Raw genomic sequence first — 17,289 nt, forward strand, 5'->3', positions numbered from 1 at the left:
AAAAAAAAAATAAAAATAAAAATAAAAATAAAAACTGAGATGGGAAGAGAGGGAATAGCAGAGAAATAGATGATAAAACTCGTACGGGTAAGGATATGGTGCTCGGGTATGGGTTTCTGGTAAAGATGGGTGGTTTTTTCTGGGCAAATAATGACAGCCGTTGGATCCGTTATGTACACGTGTCAACTTCCCAGATAGACCTGGGCAAGACATGGGCGATTGAGGATAAGGAGCGGAGCTGGATCCATAAAATTTAGGGTTGTTTTTAGAAGTTGGCTACTTGGCTTCTATTGAATCACTCTAAAAGGATGAGTTTGGCATTTTAATTGGTTTCACTTTAATGGGATGAGTACCTCCACCTGCTAACTGCAGAAGTACCACCTCCCTCACCACCAACTCCCCAGCAGACCATGGTTCGAATTTCGGTATATATATATATATATTTTATTTACCACAATGAAACTGCAGACGAAACACAAAAAGACACAATTTCAGTCATATTCTGGTCAATTCATTTCAAAATTTCGCTCATTTAGGTAAAAAAGAAATGCACTATTTCGTTGAAATTTCAGGCATCTTGGTCATTTCGCTGTGCTTATTTCGGTCATTAGCCCCCCAAAATTGCCAAGCAAAACAATGGAAAAATCTCTGTTTCCGTAAGATTTTGTTGAAATTTTGGTTTCTTGGTGGTTTCGAAACCACCAAAACGAAATGAGTTCTTGAACCTTGCATGTGATTGGGGGTAGCAACAGATGGGGTAGGTCTGGGTAATGTCTTTATGCTTACCCTGATATATAGGACGTCTTTACCCGATCCTATAAGGATTTGCTCCAGTCCTTACCCTAGTATACATGAAAATGTTTTTATTACCTGGTTGGTAATTTTGTAAGACAGGTGAAGCCAAACCTCAGATTAATTCTTGTAGATTTACGAAAATGCTTGCATGTATTTATTTATATTTATCTAATTAGAAAAATATTCCAGATCCAGAACAACTGTAATTGGGCTTCACCATGTAGATGATAAAGAATCAAAAGAAAGAATTTAATGAATGCCATAAGTCAGTGGCCAAACAAAATTCCAGAAATGAGATCTAACCATCTAGGTAGTTGGATTTAGACACTAATATGCGAATCAGAGTCTCTTATCCAATTATGAATTAAGGGGGAGAAGAGACACTTGGGCAAAGCATTTACAACTCTATAAGAGGACTGGGAGGTCTGGAACAGGGTTTACCAAATCAGCCTGGGGGTTGGCTTCTTGGAAGGTCAGAGTTGAATCATCTGTTTTCTGCACTCTCCTTGAAAGTTGTGTGGATATTTTTTTTGGGGGGGGGGTGAATAAATAATTCATTACCAAAGAAAGAGAAAAAACAGGGGATCTCAAGAAAGGGGAAATAAAAGCACAATCCAAAGACGCTCAATCCTCCACTAGGAGGAGCAGAGCGAGTATACAAAGCAACAAGGAGACCTCAGGAATCGACAATGAACCTATTTGAGGGAAATCAATGCATCGAGAGGGAATAGAAGAAAGCTTGCATTTAATGTCAAAGGCTATGGAGGCCAAAATCTGTTGCAAGGTCCTAGAAGAGGGAGACTACTGCCTGAGATTACGCTCCATCCAAATATGATAGATCGCTGTGTTGAAGGCGAGCTTACCCACTATGTCTCAAGAAGAGCCACCACCAAAAGACATCCACCCAGTTCCATTCTTTATCAAAGGGTAAGATCCTTCCCCTCCTTGGTCAGCATTTCACGAGGAGCCTTTTCCACAATATAGAGGAAAATGGACAATCAAAGAAGGGATGAAGCCGTGGTGAGGAATTTGCCTTTTGAACCGGGCCAAACTACACCAAGGAATCACGGCCCCACAGGCTCTGATGAGGTCCCAAGCAGACATAGAACTAAAATGCCCGAGGAAGAAGGGGACCAAATAACCAAATCACAACTTCCTCTTGGCCTCCTACTGATGGATGGCAGAGCCTCTTTATATGGCCAGGAGAAGGGGAAGAGGGGGAAGGCGGAGGCATCCATTCGTCCTGGAGGAGAATATCTGAGACCCAGGCTAGTCTATCGAACCTCAAGTTGTACCTGGCTCTGTTACCAACTGCAAAAATAAGAGTACCCCCAGGGTGCCAATTATTCAGCTAGAGTTGAGTAGAGGCTCCGTCATCGATCGTGGTTTTTTTAACCCTAGAAGCAACGTGCCTGCATTTCAGGATCTTTCTCCAAACCCATGAGGCATAAGAGAAACTGGAACAATCCTGATGGAGTATTGACGAAGGAGTTTAGAATATACTCTGTTGACCAAATTGCTTTTCTTCTTTGCTGCCAGCTTCCAAATCAACTTGAGGATATAAAAAATATTGACATCTTTGATTCTTCTTTGGACAAGGCCCCCTCCTCTTTGGGCAGACAAACAGAATCCCAACTGATCGGATGAATGAAGTTAGTACAGTCTGATCCTTTCCAACAAAAGGCACACATAAGGGACTCAACGTTCTATATGCAGGAATGGGGAAGACTGAAAATGCTAGACCAGTAAATGTAAAACTGAAGCCCAGATCTGATCAACTTGAGATGGCTGGCATAGGATGGAAGCTTGCCTTCTAAAGTTGGGGGCTATTATGTGGATATTTTTTGAAAAAAGAGTAAAAAGGGTAGGAAGACAGCCAAAAGGTAGGATACCTGCCAAATTAACAAGAAGCTAAAGGCACCATACCATCCTAAGATGAGGCAAAGGAAAGAAAATACATGGACCAGAAGGACACCGCAAATTAAGTTTTCCATTCCTTGGAGCGAAGGTAGTATTGGGCAAATCTTATACTGTGGCTCCGTCCAGTATAGATGGCATGGCCATCTGATTCCTCATATGGCATTTCCTCGGAATCGTCAACATGTTGAATCACCTCAGTATCCTTCAATTTCGTCACTTCCACTAGAGTGAGATCGATTGAAGAAGCTAGATGCCAATTCGAAATATGAAAGAATGAAATACCTTCCTTAGAATCCGTCTCATTATCAGGATTCGAAAATGCTATAGACTCCGAAAGGTCCTCCGAAGAAGCTACTGTTGAACTATCATTCTTGGAATTTAAGTTACACTCAGGGACCCTAGAGACAAACTTCTTCTTTTTCTTTTTCTTTATCTTTTTTATAGAGGATCCAACAGGGGAGGTGGGAAAATCATCCACAAAATTCAGCCTAGTAGGACTATCTTTTGTAGGGTTATCCTCCTCAAACTAAAAAATCATCCTTATCCCTCTCCTTCTCACCTTACAAATCATTTTCATAATTGTTGACTAAATTTTCCACATCATTTGTTAGAGACAAATTATCACTGAACAAAGAAGGGGGAGAAATGACTCCAACAATTGTATCAGGTCCAAAGTCCTCACAAGCAACCTTGTCAAGACCCATCTCAGTCTCTTCCAAGGCACGTGGGTAGACATCTATGTCATTGTCCCCATTGCCATCAAAAGAGGACCTCTCGTATTGGCAGTACAGGTAACAGCAGAGGACGAAGTCTTCTTTACCTTATGGTAATCTTTGAAATTTCCAGCCACCCTGACATCCCTCACCTGCAGCCGCCTCCAAAGTATTCTGACTACCTCCATCTCCGGTCGCCCTCATCTCTCGCTCACCACGAGTTATGGTGGCAACCAGGTTTTCTCCTTCGACTCTCTTGTGTGGATATTGCTAAGAGAGGGGCGGGGGAATATATAGAAGAAGAAGAAAAAAACCTAACCATTTCCAAAATTAGAATTAGGGCTTGAAGGAGAAACCCTAACTGATATGTTGACATGGGTACTCCAGGGGTGCATGAAGTGTTTGGGTAACAGAGATCGTAAGTGATACAGCACACATCTTATTAAATCTCAGTTGATATGTTCAAATATTAAACTTCTATTATCACTCATTCTGTGTTGATTTTCTTTGTACAAATTACAGTAAATACATTGTTTTCCTTTGTGTTCTCGCACATCTACATGCTTTGTTCTGTATCTTGGACAATTTGCTGGCTTCTATTCTCCTCCCCCACCCCCATCCCCAAAAAGATAAATAAATAAATAAAGGAGGAAGAAAAAAAACTTTATGGATTTGCCCTCCCAGACCCTGCAGTAGCGGGAGCCTTGTGCACTTGGTTGCTCTTTAAAGAAGAAAACTTAATGGATTTATTGGATTATTAAACCATTTTTTATGCCTGCAGATAACCATAATGCTCTGACAGTTGCTACCTTATGGGCCCCAGTATTTGTTGTAAGTGTGCTTGATTGTACTATAATTTTCACATTTTGAATTTGTTTCGCTCATGTTACTGATATAATACTTAGTATATGAAAGTTTTTAAGTTTGTGGTGATTCTGGTGAACAGTCTAGTGTTGCATATCTGGTAGACTGGTAGGGTATTCCTTTCGTACTGGAGTTATGATTAATGCTAACATTTGTGATTTATTCCATTTGTTACCATGGATTTAGGGGGCGGTGTCAGTATCGATACCGATACCGATCTGGATCGGATTGGATCGGCAAGTATCGGTCGGTGTTGCCCTTGGTTTCTTAAGAAGTACATTCTTTTTTACCGTTTTACCCCTGAAACAATACAGGTAACCGATCCGGATCGTTCAAGGATTGGAGATCGCTCTCAGATGATACCGATTCGATCCAGCCGACACGATACTGATACTTGAAACCATGTTTGTTACTGATGAATATAAGACATGTCTTATTGGGAGTTGGGATTGAGTACTTGATCTTCTTGAACCTGTGGTTGAACTACCAATAGCTCTTACCCTTTGTGTAATGTACTGGCGGGCACACTTTGTTCCCTGCAGGAGCTTGAGAGGAAACAAAAGTGTGATTAACAATGCTCTTACACTCTGACTGAATCCCAAAATACTGATTATATTAAGAAAGAATTAAAAGATGGAGGTGCTGACACTTTATTCAATCCTCTCCCCCTGTTTATTGGCTTGCTGACTCTTTAAGTTTTCTGTATGTGGAATCAGAATGATTCTGTTAAAATATAGTTTACATGTGTTATACCAAGTCTCTGTATTTTAGGATGCTGTTTTTGGGTCTATACTTGCTGAATATTTTCGGTTTCTGCAGATTTATCTCCTAGATATTCATGTGTTCTACACAATTATATCAGCTGTTGTGGGATTCTTGCTTGGGGCAAGGGATCGTTTGGGCGAGGTAAATGAATTTCTATGTTCGGATTAGGTTTTGTTGATTTAACATCAGGAAGATAATTTAATAATGGGAATTTGGAAAAGTATTTTTATTTTAAATATGCTCTTTGAAGATTTTAAAGTTTGTCATCTTTATTATGTAATAATACTTCACCTGGGCATTCCAAAGAATGTTCTTAAGATTTTCTTGTCTTGTTTTGCCTACACATGAGTGTTGAACATTCACTTTCTCTTTCTATTATCTTTGTGTGTGTGTGTGTGGCCATGAATGAATCGTGTATCCCTTTGAATTTTGTGTTTGTGGAAAGCTGGGCTGTCTCTGCTGGTTTTCTAGTGGCTTTATGAGGACCTGCTTAAATGCAAGCTGTTCTTCTTGGAGTGCAGTTGTAGCAGGAGGTGGTCCAGAAATGACACGGCCCTGTGGAGAATGATGTGGGATCCACATGTGTGGATGGTAATTTTCTAAAGCATTTATGGAAACTAGTGGTCACAATGGTCATGTTCATTTAAATAGCTTGCAGTTTAGAGGTCCATTGCTTTGAAACTGATGCAGATTTCCAGCGGAAGAAAGAAGAGGAAGAGAGGCTTTATTGATAGTATGACAACCAGGGTTTATTCTTGGCTTGTGGTTCATGGTTTGAGCCAATTTCCTGCTTCAACTGAACTTGCCGTTCAGTAATTGGTTCACTTAAGTGGTGGGGGTCAGTTTGAGTCCTATTTCTTTTGTTGTTCTATTATTTCAATGTAGTTGTCAGGCTGGAATAGGACATTATGACTTGGGACCTGTTTCTGCTACAGTTTTCTTTTTTATTAAGTGTTTCGGTTGTTTTAGGACACTTCAAACTTAGCCTTCAGCTGGAAAAGTTGACTCAATTTTAAAATTTAAATTCTATTTATTTTCCTTTTCAGCTCTATTTAATAGTTGTCTGGGCATAGCTCTCCCCATGATTTACTTATTGGAAGAGAAGCTTTTCAGCTCAAAGTCCCTGGATTTCAGATCCCAAGCATCTGTGGATTTCAGTTGTGGCTTAGCGGATTACGGATGTTCCTCTGCTGTGGATTCAGCAGGTAATCTGGTAGTTTCAGATTAAATTGAGTGGATTCCTGATCTTCTATTTTCTCTCAATTATCTCATCAAATCAGATCTGAGAATCGCCATTAATTTGAAGAACCCTACTACAAATATTCTTTCTCCAAAACCTTTATTTGTCGTTTGATTTTTCAACTTCTGATTTCTGCCACTGTTAGGTTTTCCTATCTTTGTTTAATCAGTAAATCGGAACAGTACTTGCTACTGTTTTGAAACCTGAATTAGACTTTTTTTTCTATTTAAAAGAGATGAGTTGTCACTCTCTCCCTTCTCTTTTTCCCATCCCATATTTCTCTTGCTTTTTTCCTCTAGCAAATCGACCCCGTATCATTCTTCTCCATCAATCTGAAATCCCTCCCTTATTTATATCTTTTCTCCCACATGGCAATACCTGTTTTCCTGTTTTGTTGGACTGTTGCAAATACTGAAACAAGGCCATTCTGTTGTCTGACAGCTCTGATCTTCTCTTTAACAGTAGCTACTGTTCTTCAAAGATTCTGTAGAGAGTCCCTCGCCTCCCTCCTTCATTACTGTTCAAATAAGCAGGTTTGACCATAGTTTTTATTTGAAAACCCACCACCAGCAGCTTCATCTACTAGATCTACATCAGTGTAGTTCCCCAATTTTTTTTCCATATGGCATGCCAACTGGGAAAATATGAACCATTTAATGGGACAAGGGCACCATGTGTAAAATTTGGTGCCAAGTTCAGTTGCATCGCCCATATTTTATTGTATGGTTCCCTTGTATTTTAAATGGCGTAGAACTGCTATGTGCTGTGTTTTGTCCATCATTTTTAGTACTTCATTTTAGCACATGGAAGAGTCACCTTGGGCTCTCTCACTTGGCACATGGATGGAGGATGGGGCCTACCTGTCGGTAGAATTTGGGCCCATCTGACCTGCCATTGAGCAGATAATGCAGTCCTGCGGGCCTGCACCTTAATTACGTATAAAAAGCAGGGCTTCCTGGTAACTTCTTTTACTTGAAAAGTTTATAAGATATAATTTTCTCATGGTTTGCTCAATAAAAATAACCACATCCCCTTTTTTATTATATTTCAGTAATTTGTGCTCAATTTAATTTTCATTTATTCAGATTAGATCATTGGAAGCTGTGCACAAACTCTTTGAGAAGTTTCCTGCGGCTTTCATGGAGACTCTTCTCGTTCCTGTTCCCAAAAGGTGCTATTCTTTGCCAATTATTATATGTATCTCTTTTCATGTTTTAATTTTTTTTGGTTCACTCTGAACGGATAGGCACTCTCTTTGTTTTTGTTTTTGTTTTTCTTTAATTTATTTTTCTTAATTTTTAATTTAAGTATCTGATTTCATGTCCTTGTTTGCAGGACTTCCGGCCAGTCTCCTGATTCGGTGAGGCATTGACTTTTGACAAGAGTGTACCAAAAACTGGTGCTTTTGGTTTTAAATGATTCTTTATGCTCTTATATCTGCAAATTGCCAACTGTTTATGTTAATTTATGTATTTTGTTTTTGTTACTTCTGAGTTCTGTTCATTGTTTTCTTGCTTGTGTTTTTTCATATCTTTTTCTTGCTCGATTTGTGGACTTATGGAGTTATTCGTTCTGTTTTTGTATTACTTGATTATCCTTTGATGTTAGCAGGACTGGATTTGGTTGAAGTGGAACTTGGATTTTTTTGTTTTTTGTTGTTTTTTTGTGGTGGGTGGGTATTATTACTGTTGAGACCATTTGCATTATATTCATAGTTGCCACGGCGCCAAGGCGAACCAAGAGGGTGGAGGGTTGTCTAAGCGCTTAGGCGAGAAGGCGCCCGCCTTAAGGCGAACTAGGCGAACAAGTATTATTTTTTATTTTTCCTATTTTCTAACATTATTTAGTAAGTTATATATACCTTGTATTATAAAAAATCAAGATTAAGCCACATCAAGTCATTAAAAATCAATATTTAGCCCCATCAAATCATAAAAAATTAACATTAAGTCATATTAAGTTATAAAAAATCAACATTTAGAGAAATGCTCTTATTCTATAATAAGTTTGACTGGTCAAATGATTTTATTTTTACATGAGACTTTTTGTATTAGTTATAATATAAAACCAGCTTTCTAATAAGTCTAAGATTACTTAAATCTGAGTTGCAATGACAAAGTTATGCTTCAGTCAAACTTATTTTTAAGTGCGCGAATACTGTTAAAATCGCCTGAATGAAAATAATTTTATGAATATCAAAACAAAATATTTTTTTACCGGACTTTTGGTTTTTAGCAATGTTTTAACATGATAGAATTTATAAAATTTTCATAATTGAGAAAAACCCTAGCATTTAAAAGTTGAAAATCGTCCCTATAACCAAAATCCAGTTTTTGTTCTTGGACTGGGGGGTTGACTTTTTATCATTTTGGAATTTGATTTTTAAACTATTTTTATTGGATTCAAATAGGGGGTATTTGCTTATTTATGAACATTTACTTGAATGATATTTGGCATAAATAAGTGCCGAAACACAAGGCGACATGCAGTGCAACAAGGCGCCTGTCGCCTAGGCCTCAGGCAAACCGCCTGGACTCCTAGTCGTCGCCTAGGCGACGCCTTGACAACTATGATTATATCATCCTCATCAACGAAAAAGTCCTGAAACTGGTTTTTGGGAGAGATTGATATTTGTGGGCGTGTTATTATTATTGAGCCCATTTGTAGAAAGGAGAAACTCCACATTAACAGATGTGCATGTGTAGGTGACCAAGGCAATGCCTAGGTTTTTGGCCACCACCTTGTGTAGCCTTGTCTCTGTGGCAACTATGGATGGTTATATGGCTATTAATGGCTTTGTAAAAGACTGACGATGACTCTAACTGGTATCCTTATCACAAACTCACTCAAAGGCAATGAATCCAAACTCCATCTCCTACTTACTCCTACGATTCTATCAAAATGAGTAATAAGAGGTATTTACTATAATAACCCATACTTAACCTGTTTATAACTTCATTATACTCTCTCTATGGTTCCTCTTCCCATCACTATCATTCCCTGCCTGTGTCTTAAGAGTCTTACCTATGGGTGTATAGACCTAGGCTCCACAGCTGAAGCTGCATATCTGATTTTGTGAGGCTTATGCTTTGTTTTGCCTCAATCTTGGTATGTAAACCTCATCGGCTGTGATGTATGCCATTGAGAGTTGGGATTAGCTGAACAAGAATGATAGTGTAATCCCATGAAATTATAAGCCTCTGTATTGGGTCATCCCTAGCAGAAAGAGAGTACCATGTTTTCTATCAAAGCTGTCATGTTAACGATTCCAGAATTCATCTTCTCTGAAAAGGTGTGTGAAGTTGCAAAATCTTAGAAGTGTAGCGTGAGGAGTCGTGGCCAGCTGTCTAGCACAAGCCATGACTCTCCCGTAGGGGTATTTTAATCTAGTTATGATATGTCAAAATATTAGAATTAGAAGTTAGTTTTATTTCCTTTTTTGAGTTTTCCTATTCCTAGGAGTAAGTAATTGTCAGTCTATATAATGAATGATGTTGGGCAGCCCCAATCTAATCGATTGGGACTCCCAAGTTTCCCATCGTCTCTCTCTCTCTCTCTCTCTCTCTCTCTCTCTCTCTCTCTCTCTCCTATTTACACAAAATAAACTGGGGAAATCAATTGTGACTTGTGCTAAATACTGAACTAAATTACTGTGAAAGCTGATGAATATATAAACTGTGATCAACCTACTTCTCTTGCCATACATTTGTTTTCTTTTGTATTTTTATTTGTTCCGAGTCCTTTTTAGTTTTAACATTCCTTGAGGTTATTTTGAATCTTTCCTTGTTTTCTGCTCAATTTCCCAAATTCCCGTAGTTTTTCCAACTTTGTAAAACATCCTAGAAAAGTTTCCCTGTGTTTTAGAGAACTCCCTGGAGCATATTATCCATTAAAATTAGAACTTGGGTGCCAAATGGAATTTTTTTGAGAATGAAAATGATATTAAATTTTATGTAATGCATAGGATTTGGGAATGACAATGGTTCATTGAATTTTGAGAATGGATGATGTATTGAATCGGAAGACAATGTGTTTAATTTGCAGAGTTTTTGCCATTTTTCTACTACAGATCTTATATATACCTAATTATTGTTTGTGCTGCTTCACTTTGCTTCAATTCCTGTTCATGGTGAATGTTATGTAATGTCAACTTATGGGGTTGTGTGTGTGTGGGTTCTTTAAATTAAGGGTTGTATTGTTATTGTCTTTATTTATTATATTCTTAATTTCTTAAGTCGGTTCTGGGGTGTGGACCCAGTTTTAGGTTGTAATTAGCAACATTTCTTATTCCTATATAATAATTAAGTCAAACAAGACAACAGTAGAAATTATTTAGACTTCCTCTGGCCGATAAAGATCGTGCATTCGAAAAATCACACATCCTGTAAGGAATTACTATTGATACTCTACCTTCCACTTTCTGTAAACTATTTTCCAAGTTTCTCTTTTTGTTCAATGCAAAATTCCAAGTTTGCATTAGTGGTGATGGATAAGGGTTAAACTACGAAAATTCAAGGTTCAAAATATTGGGTTTTGACCCTTGGGGAGACCAAAATTTCAGTCGAGTTGTGGGAAATTTCGAGGAAACTAGGGAAATTTTCCCGGTTGGGTGGAAACTTTGGTTTCGAACCCCAAGATGTGGTTTTTTGCCTATTTTTTGTGTACATCCTATTTTAGACATTTCTTTCCCACTCATATAATTAGTTTCTTTGAAAAAACACCTAAAGTCATACTTGTGGTCAAAGATTAAAGTATCAGTATCGGTCGGCCAAAATTAAGATATATTGGAGGTATTGTATCGGGGAGATGCTAAGGATACGCACAAAAATGGCTAGGAAACACTTTTTTGTATATTTTGTAAAAAATATTGTTCAAAAAGCTATAGATAACATGTATTATACATAAACACTAAATTTAGAGTATCACACTAAGAATCCAAGGTTTGTAACTGTCCATAAATGTAAAATCTTTGTTCCCAACTTTGATTTCCACTTTAGTTATAGAGAAAAATGACTGGCAGCAACTTTGGAACAAAAACCCCTCAAAAAATCATGTTTTTTTCTGAAAAATGACCCATCTTGGCCATTGTATGACCGTGGCACACCTTATTGGTACGTATCGTACTGATACGTACAGATATATATCGGAACGCACATTTCACCTCAATTTTTAATTTTCCATAGAGTATTGTAGGGTTTCGGTTCGTATCCATTTGTATCGTAGGATACATATCGATACAAGAAGATTTTAAAAGTTCTCACCTCTTTTTTTAGCTTGTCTCCCATTTTAAGAAAACTGAGGTGTACAACATAGGTTAAAAAGTGACTCAATCTTGTTATTTATCGTAAAAATTTGGACCAAGGTTGTTGCGAGTCATTTCTTAAATTTGACCGAGCAGGTTTTGGTCCTTCATACTGAAATTGTGGATTGTTCTATATGAATAATTTTTCTCTTAAGCCATGCTTGGGCAGTTGCATCAACTTGAAACTTTTGTGCTGTGATGCTGAAGGAGGTTAAGAAGAGCAAGTTCATTGCTGCTCAGTTTTCTCCCTTTTGGAATGAGATTATTAGAAATTTGCGGGAAGAAGACTATATCAATAATCTGTAAGCGCCACTTATTTATCAATGCCATCCTGCTTTTGTCACAAATTATGTTTGGTTGGCAATATCAATTTTTCTGTTTGTTGTATGTAGGGAAATGGAGTTGCTTCTCATGCCTAAAAATTCTGGGAGTCTTCCTTTGGTTCAGTGGCCCCTATTCCTTCTTGCTAGCAAGGTAAGTCCCTGCTTTTGTGCTTTAAGGCTTTATTTACATTGTTGTTTATTGTTTTGACTGCACAGAACCTAATTTCAATTACTTGAGATTGACTATGCCATTCCTTTTCTACCATTCCTCTCTATCTGGTACATTAACTTCCATTGGATTATAAGTTCTCACCTATTTTTTCACTTTATCAGCCTCCATTTTTTCCTTCTGTTACCATTTTAGGGCATTGCAACTTGTGCCATAATCTTCTATTTTATGTGACAACCATTCTAGTCGACTTTCACCTACCTTGTCATCCATTATACTTATGATACCTTTAAGTTCCAGCTCATGCTATAACGTTTTGTTCTATGCTCCTTCAGTTTATATCTAGCCAAAATTCTATGCCATGACACATGGCTGTCCTATGGTTCGCTTGTGAAGCTTACTTCGTTAATGTGTTGTAAACATGACATTCAGTAAAATTTTGATTTTGTTTCCAGAATAACATTTTAAAGTGGTTCTTGTATTCACGTGTGAAATTATTCCTTTTGTTTCTCAATATATTCAGATATTTATGGCTAAAGATATTGCTGTTGAAAACAAAGACTCGCTAGATGAGCTGTGGGAAAGGATCACAAGGGATGACTACATGAGATATGCAGTTGAGGAGTGTTACCAGACCATTAGACTTATCTTGGAAGAAATACTAGATGATGATGGGAGGATGTGGTTAGTATTTCCTTGATTAATACCAGCTGCTTACAATCGATCATAAATTACTAATGTGGTACTTCTATTACAGGGTGGAGAGAATATATGGAGATATTCAAGAAAGCATATCAAAGAAATCGATCCATGTTGACTTGCAGCTAAGTAAGCTGCCACTTGTGATTTCTAGGGTTACTGCACTGACTTGGATACTGGTTAGTTTCGTTGGTTCTCTTTTTATCTTATTTTTTTTTTCATTTTGAAAAATGTTATGATCTTCTTTCTGCATTGGAGTCCATACTGTTTTCTGGCCAAGATATTGTCTTTGCCAATTGGATCGCTGTCTCACACCCCCTGCCACCCATAAAAAGGTAGGACTGTGTTAATTGGTCTGTTCCATACCATGTAATGCAATCTAGGGTTTTAAAACCCTGATGTAGATCGTGCCAAAGTTAATAGTTTCAAATAGAAAGGAGCAGTGGAAATACTGTAAATTCTGATAACAGATTGGGACCTCTTTGGGCAAGAAATAAAGGGTGCAAAGGTAATTAAAATTTTGAAGAAAGGATGAATCTGGAATTTAATTACAGAGTAAGTCATGAAAAATAACAGAACTCAGGATAGAAGGGCTGTTGTGTAAATTAAACAATTTATGTCCTTAGTTGTAAATTCCATAACCAGATGCCTTGTTCATCTGGTTAAACACAAACCCACGGAGGACCTGAACTTGTTTTAGGTGAGTTATCTCACCAATAAGCCCAATCAACGTGAGATTTTAGGAAGAAATTTTTAACCTCCAACCCTTTTGAAATCAATTGATAGAAAGCCCCAAGAAAAATGCAAGAAATAATATAAAATTTGATGATACTGTTCTGGGAAGAGTGAACAGTACCAACCTAGAACAGTTTTAAGTAAAACTTCTCAAAACCATTTTTTTAATAGAAACATGTTCAAAGTACCATATTGGGTTTAATTTTTCAAAACTGAAATTCCATTGTGTTTAGAAGGCCTAAAGTAGGCTAATTGACAAGTTTCAGGGGCTGAAAAGCCAATATGGCCACAAAACCAACCGCCGAAATGACGTGGCAAAAATACCAGATCTCGGTGTTTTTTCCTAGCGAAACCTGTGTCGAGATTGAGGTTTTGAACCTTGATTGCTGCCTTTGCTGGAGTCTAACACAACAGCCCATAGGTGCCATCATCAATATACTTTTAGTAACCCAACCTAGGATATAGATCACTGGGCTAGGAAGATGATGCAAATGTTGACCCATAGCGTAGCTTCTTGGTGGACTAGGATGACATGGTTTGGGGGGTTGGGTATGAGATGTCCTTAATGATGGAGGGCCTTAGGGAAGAAGGGAAAAACCAGAGTAGTAGGGGGAGGAAGGGAATCACGCACTCACACAGAGCATAAATCCAACTAATTCTCATTTAATAATCAAAACATTCGAACTTGTCCATCGGTTACAGCCTATATGTAGGGAAAATAGACATGAAATTAGAAACTCAACTGCAATAGTAGCTAGCCTAAACTAGGAAAGAACCATGAAAGGAAACCAGTGCAAAGGAAAGAAATCCTAACTCTTACATTCACATCTGGAAAATAAAAGGCATGAAGTAAGACAAAATGAGCTATTCACTATTTTCAACCTTTCTTGGACCAAAACCTTAGGTTGGACCAGTACTTAGCTCTTGGCTTCCAAAGTTGGTCATGCTGGTCCAATCGGGTAAGTATAGCTATATCCGCATCAACTTTCCTCCGCTGAAAAGAACTCGACTCGGTCGAGTTTGGATGAGGTCCAAGAATGCCATCTGAGTCGATACGCTTGAGGAGAAGAGTATCAGCTGTCCTCTTGAGTTTGAGAGGGGGGAGACTCTTTGCTAGAAGAAACTTCATCTCAAGTCCACCATGCTGAAAGGAGTATTTATACTCATATTCATAGTGCTTGGCTTTCTTATTGAACTAGCATGCCGACTTTCAAAGGAAAAACATCACATTGCACCACATTGCACCTAATCAATCAGTCCACCAATGGAATACATGAGCATACACCTTTCATTAATTTTTAGTTTATTGTTGTTCACCCATCCAAACTTGTAGGGGTTCGGATGAGGCTCCCATCAGACCCAGCTTCCGAACAACATCTTCAGCGACAACGTTGGTGCAATTGTGGGGGTTGATCACCATATTAAACAGGCTATCATTGCATCGCACCCTCGTCTGAAAGATGCTATTACAGCGCCAATCGTCCTCCTCAGAAACCTGTTGTGCAGTCGAAAGAGGACGAATAACATAGAACAGTTGAAGCTTACCATCACTATCACTATCATTAATCTCACTAGCTCATGTTCACGCTCAGCCTCCAGATTCATTGTTCTTGTTTTTTGTTGCTCTTCTGGTATATAGGGTATAAATTTGTCCTTGTCAATGTACGCTAACAACCGGTTAGGACATTGATTAGCTCGATGCCCATACCCCTTGCATGTGAAACATTGAATAGCCTCCTTTGGAAATATTGAGTTTCTGTCATAACCACGTCGAGGTGGGGGGTAAGGTTTGTCTGAACCACGGTGAGGAGGGGAGTACAGACGATTAGGCCGTGTTGGTGTCACTTTGATTTTTTCCCTCCAATGCTTAAACACCATGACAACTATGATCTGGATTTGGCTCCGGTTTTGGCACCACCTCTTCCATTGCATCTATTAGATCTTGATTAATCCCAAGTTTATGCGTATACGGGCACTTGGGATTGAGATTTTAGGCTGGAATCATATAAACAAGTTATCAATGCTTAATAAGGATCTAAGTGGAATCAACAACTTGCTCTTCTAGGCCTTTAGATCCTTGCTTAATGACAAGGAAGGTTTTTGTTCAAATCTAGATGTAGTTTTTGGCTTTAGTTGAAACCCTTATCTCAATTTTTTTGAAATCTGGTAGGAATTATGTTATTGTTTCAGCTATTTCAAATGAATGAGAATAAGACCTAGTTGGTCAGCATTTTTCCCATTTGACCTAAATTTAGTGAGAAAATCAACTATGTGGCATTTCAGTTCCCTCTTTTAGTGCATTCAAAATATTTCGCTACATATTGATAATTTTTATCGGAATTTGTAACCATGCTTCTGAGAGTAGTGCTGAAGACACTAACCTCATGCAAATATCCATTGGAGTTCAAGGCCATTTTTGTCTTTCACCTATTTAGGACTGTAGGATGGCCTTGTGGTTTCACTGGATGCCAAGGTGCACTAATGATGTAGCTGATGGTTGGGTCAGGACTCAGGAGTAATATTTCTATGCGTTTTTTGTACATTGACTTTCTTTATTGTTTTATTCGTGGATTGCTTTATTGTCTCCTTTTGATGAGGTCTATGTCAAGCATTTTACCTCATAAATCTTTTAACTTTTTTATGATTAGTGGCATTTGTTGAAGAAATGTCTATGCCCTTTGTTGTACAGAGAGAAAAAGAAACACCTGAATTGCAAATGGTAGCAGTTAAAGCTGCCCGGGATCTCTATGATGTAATCCAACATGATTTCCTTTCTGTTAATATGAGGTATGAAGTAGCTTGCTTGTATTTATGTGTTGATCTTTCCCCCCTCCCCCGCTCCTTTGCAAGATTGATTTCTATTCTACTGTACTGTCCTTTGTGAACAATTTCAGGGGTCACTACGAGACATGGATCACATTATCAAAAGCACGGACTGAAGGTCGCCTCTTTTCAAAATTAAAGTGGCCCAAAGATGCTGAGTTTGTATGCTTCTAACATTTTATTGTCTCCCTTTCAGTTTTATCCTTTATTGAAACTCTGTGTTATTTTGCACGAAATCAAGTAATTCCCCCTGAAATGCAGAGAGCAAGAGTTAAGAGGTTACATTCACTGTTAACCATCAAAGAATCAGCTGCTAATATTCCAATAAACCTGGAGGCAAGACGTAGATTAGAGTTCTTCACAAATTCCCTCTTTATGGAAATGCCTGCTGCAAAGCCAGTTCGTGAGATGTTGTCATTTAGGTTGTGTTTTTTTCTTGATTTTGTATCTATATGCATCTTTGTTGTTCTTGAAATCTGGATTCCATGGGATTTTTATACTAATTTTTCTTACGCACACATATCTTTCAGTGTTTTTACTCCATATTACTCCGAGACTGTGCTTTATAGCATGCCTGAGCTGCTCAAGAAAAATGAAGATGGGATATCAATTTTATTTTACCTTCAAAAGATATTTCCAGGTACTTCCTACCCCTAAAGGTTTATTGGTAGACATACTCTTATTGAGTGTTTATTTATTTAATTTTTTGGGGGTGGTGGGAAAAGGGAGCATTACAATAAAAAAATACTCTCCCCACCCCCCCTTCCTCAATTGATATTAGGGCTCTCGTGTTCATCTGAAAATTGTTAATTCTTTCCATTTGGGTCTTGTTAACTTATTTTTTTGAATAGGATTTGCATCAAGGTCGTACAAAGTGGCATCATTGCACAAAAGCCACAAATTTTATCATAGAAGACCTTGGGCAATGTAGAATGGGAAGA

The 17,289-nt window shown here is 38.1% G+C and overlaps 1 protein-coding gene across 2 annotated transcripts in view; it reads left to right on the forward strand.

Moving 5' to 3' along the window:
* The window catches only part of LOC122088890 (callose synthase 9), a 99,400-nt gene that overhangs the window by 48,962 nt on the left and 33,149 nt on the right, over nucleotides 1-17,289 (forward strand). For both annotated transcript variants that reach the window (XM_042658249.1, XM_042658250.1), the window contains exons 21-32: nucleotides 4,210-4,259; nucleotides 5,112-5,198; nucleotides 7,383-7,468; nucleotides 7,633-7,657; nucleotides 11,807-11,901; nucleotides 11,992-12,073; nucleotides 12,615-12,775; nucleotides 12,849-12,969; nucleotides 16,215-16,312; nucleotides 16,420-16,510; nucleotides 16,610-16,770; nucleotides 16,879-16,988. In XM_042658249.1, the coding sequence (XP_042514183.1) occupies nucleotides 4,210-4,259; nucleotides 5,112-5,198; nucleotides 7,383-7,468; nucleotides 7,633-7,657; nucleotides 11,807-11,901; nucleotides 11,992-12,073; nucleotides 12,615-12,775; nucleotides 12,849-12,969; nucleotides 16,215-16,312; nucleotides 16,420-16,510; nucleotides 16,610-16,770; nucleotides 16,879-16,988 (1,167 nt within the window). The remainder of the gene's footprint in view (nucleotides 1-4,209; nucleotides 4,260-5,111; nucleotides 5,199-7,382; nucleotides 7,469-7,632; nucleotides 7,658-11,806; nucleotides 11,902-11,991; nucleotides 12,074-12,614; nucleotides 12,776-12,848; nucleotides 12,970-16,214; nucleotides 16,313-16,419; nucleotides 16,511-16,609; nucleotides 16,771-16,878; nucleotides 16,989-17,289) is intronic.

The sequence above is a fragment of the Macadamia integrifolia genome, chromosome 9, assembly GCF_013358625.1.
Source record: "Macadamia integrifolia cultivar HAES 741 chromosome 9, SCU_Mint_v3, whole genome shotgun sequence".
NCBI lineage: Eukaryota > Viridiplantae > Streptophyta > Magnoliopsida > Proteales > Proteaceae > Macadamia > Macadamia integrifolia.